General features: G+C 32.4%; 1 protein-coding gene across 3 annotated transcripts; it reads left to right on the top strand.

The window, feature by feature from the left end:
• The first annotated feature begins 341 nt into the window (after window positions 1-341).
• On the top strand, window positions 342-6959 carry LOC148619466 (kelch-like protein 25). 3 transcript variants are annotated; one of them, XM_088579352.1, is made up of 2 exons: window positions 342-490; window positions 4367-6959. In XM_088579352.1, the coding sequence occupies exon 2, from the start codon at window positions 4367-4369 to the stop codon at window positions 6416-6418; it is 2052 nt and encodes a 683-aa protein (XP_088435478.1). In that variant the 5' UTR covers window positions 342-490; the 3' UTR covers window positions 6419-6959. The 3 variants fall into 3 exon arrangements, with proteins under 3 accessions (XP_088435478.1, XP_088435476.1, XP_088435477.1); XM_088579350.1 differs by lacking the exon at window positions 342-490 and adding an exon at window positions 1965-2061; XM_088579351.1 differs by lacking the exon at window positions 342-490 and adding an exon at window positions 2210-2315.
• The last annotated feature ends 297 nt before the right edge of the window (window positions 6960-7256 follow it).

Below are 7256 nucleotides of genomic sequence, written 5' to 3'. Positions count from 1 at the left end.
TACGTACTTTACTTTTTTCCAAAAGGTTTTCGGTCGACGCCGTGAACCCGTTTGTCGTTATGCTGTAGCAATCTCTTTTGCTTTCCATGTTGTAGTTTTCCTCGTCGTTTTAGCCTGGATTTCAGTTGACATCGTTTGTGTTTCTAAAAATGCAGTAGTACACGTCATCCTATCCTTAATACAATTATATTAAATTTGCTACCGCATGTCGACATAACGATTGATAAAAATTAATACGTTAGTACTCAGGATAAACTTTTATTATAACCGATTGATGGTTTTCGATGATCATCACGCGGCAAGAAACGAGGTATAAGAACGATAACCCAGTATTCCAACAGTTACATTTGTTCTTGGTTTTAACTTGTTTTTTCTCCAGACAAAAGTGGCCTGGAAGCGAATGTCACCTTTGAATATTTCTTGATCCGTCTGTGACAAGTTGGATACAAATGTACTTTAAAACGAACTGCTAGTATTCTTCATTTCCCGAGTAAGTTTTTCAACTCTTTTCTGATTCTTGACTTGCTGATACATTCGATCGTTACTTCTAGTATAATTTGGGTGACATACTTACTTTCTTTTTTTCTTTTAGTGATTTCGCCTAAAGAACATAAATTAAATCGAACATAAACTATTAAATTGTAAATAACACATTGGGGGTAAACGATTTGAACTTCGAGGGGAAAATGATACACAAAAAAAATCGTCAGAACGGTTTGGTCTTTCTGTCGCATTTCGATTAAAATTTAAAATTAAATAAAACAGGGGTCAGCCCTCTTTATACACGGGTTTTTATTCTTTTATAAAACAGTTATTCGTCCTTGGTACAAGTCGACCCCCATGTATCAACAAACTTCATATGAATATGCAATATTTGCTTGATAAAAATAACATTTGATTTTATGGCAAGCCAAAGTGGACAAAAATCAACATTTTGTAATATTAGAAAATGAATTTTTAATATTACAAAATCATTTTGTTAATATTAGAAAAGATTTTTTAAAAGTAGAAATTCATTTTGTAATATTACAAATTTATTTTCTAATATTACAAATTCCTGATTTAGTAATATTATAAAATATTACACATTTTGTAATATTACAAATTGAATCTGTAATATTAGGAAATCAGTCACATTTTTAATATTACAAAATGATTTTCTAATATTAAAAATTGGCAACTGAATACCACAAATCCATTTTCTAATATCAATTTCTTATAGTAAAAAATTGCTTTTCAATATTATAAATTCAATTGAATTTTTAATATTAAAAAACTGTTTTGTGATATTAGAAATCTAATTTATAATATTAGAAAATTAATTTGTAATATTAGAAAATTCATTTTCTAATATTTTAAATTCATTTTCTAATATTACAAATTCATTTTCTAATATTTTAAATTCATTTTCTAATATTACAAATTCCTGATTTAGTAATATTATATTATATCACACATTTTGTAATATTACAAATTGAATTTGTAATGTTAGAAAATGAATTTGTAATATTAGAAAATCAGTCACATTTTTTAACATTACAAAATGATTTTCTTACATTAAAAAAATCGTCACTGAATACGACAAGTCCATTTTCTAATATTAGAAAATCAATTTCTTATATTAAAAAATAGGTTTTTAATACAATGTATCAGAAATTCAATTTAATTTTTAATATTAAAAAAATGATTTTTCAATATTAAAAAAGCGTTTTGTGATATAACAAATCTAATTTGTAATATTAGAAAATGAATTTATAATATTAAAAAATCATTTTTTAATATTAGAAAATGCTCATTCTTGTCCACTTTAGCTTGCCATATGATTTCGTATTTTTTTTCTTTAACAAAAAATGTACTTTTATATACAGAGCTAAATGTTTATAAAAGAATAGCAAAAGTTTAGTCTGAGTCTGTTGTAATAAATTACTTCAAGACTTTATACACATTCAAAACTTGGCGCTTTACAATTGTTTATTGATCAGTATATCTCAGGTAAACAAACAGGAATTGGCACGTTGTGTCGTAAACTGGTACTTAAATCGGTTCTGAAAACTTTAAGATGTAAGTACATTTTATATATCAAGACTTAATCACAAATACGTTTTATGGCATTTAAAAAATATAATATTTATTATAGTTGAGAATATAAAACATAATCAGAACGGCGCGATAGATTCAACGCTATTACGTCCCTTTAACATGATAATATTTTAATGTCTTGTATATACTTGATTTCTTCTGAATGTTTGGTTTCGCTTTTTTTCAAATCATAAACTCATTTATTATTCTTTACTAAAGTCTGAAAACTTTAAGATGTAAGTACATTTTATATATCAAGACTTAATCACAAATACGTTTTATGGCATTTAGAAAATATGATATTTATTATAGTTGAGAATATAAAACATAATCAGAACGGCGCGATAGATTCAACGCTGTTACGTCCCTTTAACATGATAATATTTTAATGTCTTGTATATACTTGATTTCTTCTGAATGTTTGGTTTCGCTTTTTTTCAAATCATAAACTCATTTATTATTCTTTACTAAAGTCTTTTTTTAGCTCAACTTGCCAAGGCCATCACTTGGCGTCCGTCGTCGTCGTCGTCCGCCGTCTTTAACAATATTATACAAAACTCTTCTCCTCTGAAACTACTTGACTGATTAGAACAAAACTTGGTATAAATGTTCCTTGGGGTATCCTGCATAGAATTGATGTGGGGATTTTTGATTCGTCGAAAAACATGACCGCCGTTACTAAAAATAGAACATAGAGGTCAGACAGTAGTTTTCCACACATATCTCCAAAACCGTTAAGTTCAACTAAATTCTGATATCAGTAAAGTGTTCAGCATGATAAGATCTATCTCTGGTCAAATTTTGGTTTTAATCCGTTAAGCCATGTTGGATTTATTGCCCTTTTTCAACGATTTTTGCCATTTTTAATGTTATTTCTTTCAAAAATCTTCTCCTCTTACACTACCTGACCAATTACAACAAAACTTGGTATGAATGTTTCTTGGAGTAACCTGTATAGAACTGTTGTGGGGATTTTTGATTCATCGAAAAACATGACCGCCGTTACTAAAAATAGAACATAGGGGTCAGACAGCAGATTTTTGCATATATCTCCAAAACCGTTAGGTTTAACTAAATTCTGACATGGATAAAATTGTTTAGCATGATAAGATCTATCTCTGGTTAAATTTTGGTTTTAATCCGTTCAGCCGTGTTGGAGTTATTGTCCATTTTAACGATTTTTGCTATTTTTAATGTTTATTTCTTTCAAAAATCTTCTCCTCTGACACTACTTGACCAATTGAAACCAAACTTGGTATGAATGTTCCTTGGGGTATCCTGTATATAATTGGTGTCAAATTTTGGTTTTAAACTGTTGAGTCATGTTGGAGATATTGCCCTTTTTCGATGATTTTTGCTATTTTTAATGTTTTTTTTTTCAAAAATCTTCTCCTCTGACATTATTTGATCAATTGGAACCAAACTTGGTACGAATGTTCCTTGGTGTATCTTGCATAGAACTGATGTAGGGATTTTTGATCCGTCAAAAACATGTCAGCCATTACTAAAAATAGAACATACAGTGTAGGGGTCAGGCAGTACTTTTTCACATTTAACTCCAAAACCGTTAGGTTTAGCCAAATTCTTTCAATAGCTGAAATGATCCTTATTATTAGGACTACATAAGTCTTCAGGGATAAAAGTTGTCAGATAAGGTCTCACTAACCACTTCTAAAGTTTCCATTACTTTACATGTTAAATAAGTTATTTTCAATGTTTCACTGTGAATTCCCAGGACAAATGACACCTGAAAGTTGCATATCATTGCGAAGCTTGGAAAATAAGGCTTTCAAAATCATTATTCTAATGGTACAGAATAAACACAAATAATGCACTTGCAATGCATATTTCTAGGTTCAGTGTGTTTTGGTACTATATGTGGGGGGGAGGGGGGGCATTTGACCCGGAAGTGGTTAGTGAGACCTGACTCCTTGTAAGTGTTATTTCCCTTGAAACTGACTTTTTTTAAACAGTTTTCAGTCAATATCTTGAAAACAGTGATAGATGAAAAGAAACTTTCAATTGTTGAAATGATCTTTATGATAAGCCCTGCCAAAGACTTCTTGAGTCAAAGTTGTTGGACATTTTCTTCTTAAATTTATTGCCTTTGAAGGCAAATTCAACCAGATGGGCGATTCATTGAATTGTCATTTCTTTGATCCTATAGCTTTGTCCCAAAAAAAAAGAAATGTTAGCCCACTTATTTTGCATGCTTGGCCAGTTCAGTGTAGGACTTTGATAAAACGCATACCCTTTCGATGTGCTTAATTTTATGCGGTCTTTTCAGATGGGATCTGAAGCTCATACAATAATGCTCATGGAAATGCTAGAGAAATTTAGGAAATCGAAACAGTACACAGACTTAAGGGTGATAGCGACAGATGGTGAAACTAATGTTCATAGAGTTCTAATTTCCAGTCTGTGCACTCATGGTGTCAAAGTGAAACCCAGTACTACTAAGCGGAGCGATACTGAAGCTACACCATGTAGTATCAAAGTTAATGCATCTCTTAATAATGTTGACCAGTACCTTCGTTTAGTGTATAGTCCTTCGTCAATAAAATCGGGCGAATACAACCAAAAGCAGATTGCAGACATTGCAATCCAGTTTGGGGTACCTTGGTTTATGAGAAAAACTGGGACGACCAATAATCTTGTTAATTATGCTGAAGTTTTCAAGCTTAGGAATACTGCACTGGGCCAGACACTGTCTACTCTGAAGAGAAGTAAGCATTTGTCAGATATAACCCTTATCGTAGATAATCAGAAGTTTTTCTGTCATAAAATCATCATGTCGTCTTTCTCAGCTTTTTTTGACGCAATGTTTACATCAGAACTGAAGGAATATCACCAAGATGAAATACAAATCCACGATGTAGACAAATACATATTCATGTCTATATTAGATTTCATGTACACCGGTGAAAATATTGTCAACATCAATAATGTGCAAAAATTATTATCCACATCATCGTACCTGCAGATTCCACAGCTTCAATGTCATTGCGAGCGTTTCATATGCCGCCATATTGAAATAGACAACTGTGTTGACGTCGCAATATTGGGAGATGCGGTAAACTCCGAGTATCTTCTGTCAAAAGCCGTTAGTTTTATTAGTCGACACTTCAGTGAATTGGTTTTAAGGGATAGAATTAACTCTATAACAAAAAACATATTTATTTCTATCCTACGAGAAAAACATATAAATACAGAGAATGAGTATAGCCTTTTTCAAACTGTCCTATCTTGGTTGAGACAAAACAAGGATGTTAAACCACTTGAAGTATTGAAAAACGTCAACCTTTCACAAATCTTGGACGAAGAGCTTGAAGATGCATTAAGCGACTCTCTCATGATAAAAAACGAAGAATGTTCAGAATACATAAAGGAAACCATGAAAAGCAAAAGTAATCGTGAGGAACAACGAAGATGCTTTGGCAGTGAAGAGGTTATGCTCGTTATGTGGTCGTCTAGTTATAAACAAGGGTTACATCTAGCTTGCTACAGTTTTAAGTCTTTATGCTGGTACCATCTGCCTGGTATGCCAAAACATGCTTCTGGTGGCTCTTACGCCTCATGCTCTGACGCGTACAATATCTATATGTGCGGTGGGTATGCAAACACGACAGCATTTTATCGTTTTAATCTGCTTCAGTTTGAATGGGAGAAGCTAGGTCCAATTGATTACAAATACGGTCGGGCAGATCATGCAATGGTGATGAAAAGCGATGTAATATATTTGATTGGAGGAAGTCAAGACAGAATAGTTGTAATGCCCCATGTCGACAAATACAATGTAAATGACCGGTCGTGGAATCGGGTCGGAGCGCTGAGTATAGCAGTATCGAATCCATCCTGTGCTATATTTGGTAACAGCATTCTCATATTCGGTGGAAATAAGTCTTTCGGCGAATTTGTAACATCAATTCAAAGATTTGACCTTTCGAATGGTTCTTGTACCGTGTTTTCGAAGTTACCTGTTATGTGCAGTTTTAGTGGGCTCGTCGTAAATGAAGACGAGGCATATATCGTTGGACCGAAGGGTGACGTCATGATATATGAGTTCGGGAAGGAACCTGTCGTAATAGGGTCGGTACATAAACAAAGTATGTTTGGTTTTGGTGTTCTTTATTACCAAGGAAAAGTGTTCGTGATTGGAGGTAATTCGGATCGTGCTGAATCCACTGAAACGCGTGCTTTTGACGTTATTTCGAGGAAACCATGCATAACTCACAAGAACATGAAAGTTCCGGCTAAGAAAGAGTCAAACCAGTATCATGCTACTATCATTGATATTCGAAGTTCCATGTTAACTCTTGAAAATGTCCATAAACCATAAAAAGTGATTGTTTTGGCTGCATGTTACACTTCTAAAAAACCGCTTCATGGTTATAATTGTAATCTGTCGCAAACCAGTTTATTTTGTTTAATCCTTCAAAAAAAACTTTTAACTGTTTTTTACCCCCCCTCCCCCCAAAAAAAAAATGTATAATAAATAGATAAATATCAATAATTTAACGAGTAGATGGCAAAACAAAATAAGACAATTGAAACCTACAGTATATCCCTTCAATTGGACTCTTAACATATGAAAGCTTAAATTGGATAACTGTACGCTGTATATTGATTGCACTGTACGCTGTATATTTTGATTTAATAGACAAGAGTTACCATATAAACCGACTTTTTAGAAAATTGAAAAGTGATTTGAAATTTCTTTAGTTGCTATTCGGTTTCATATACATATATCCAATTCAAGTATTACTGTATAGGGGAAAAACGATTGCGTGAATATTTGTCAGGTGTATTTTGAATTTTGAAAACTATTTGACTTTACATTCCAGACTCGTTTATTTATTGAATAACATACATATATTCAAGACTCATTTTTATTGAATAACATACAAAGAACACGTACTTTGCTTAAGAGACAAAGGATATAGTGGTGGTTGCTTAGCTTGATATGGCTTGATGCGACCACAAATCGAAATATCTAATTCATATATTTATAAGAGATTTATCATTTAAAGTAAACTTCTGTTTTAATGTACTCCCGTTGTATATTAAACAGTCCTAGTTTCGGGGCTTTGATACATCGCATCTACCTCAAAGAACTTTAAATAAAGAATACTAGACACTGTGAAGTCAGCCTCATATCTTGACCTACTCTTAGAGAT

The sequence above is a fragment of the Perna viridis genome, chromosome 4 (assembly GCF_037379345.1).
Source record: "Perna viridis isolate PV_CMFRI_1.1 ecotype Kerala chromosome 4, ASM3737934v1, whole genome shotgun sequence".
Taxonomy (NCBI): Eukaryota; Metazoa; Mollusca; class Bivalvia; order Mytilida; family Mytilidae; genus Perna; species Perna viridis.
The sequence above is the reverse complement of the archived record's forward strand: the minus strand, read 5'-3'. Positions and strand labels throughout refer to the sequence as shown.

Excerpts from the sequence above, each read along its gene's own strand:
- LOC148619466 (XM_088579352.1), top strand. The coding sequence starts at position 4,367 with ATGGGATCTGAAGCTCATACAATAATGCTCATGGAAATGCTAGAGAAA.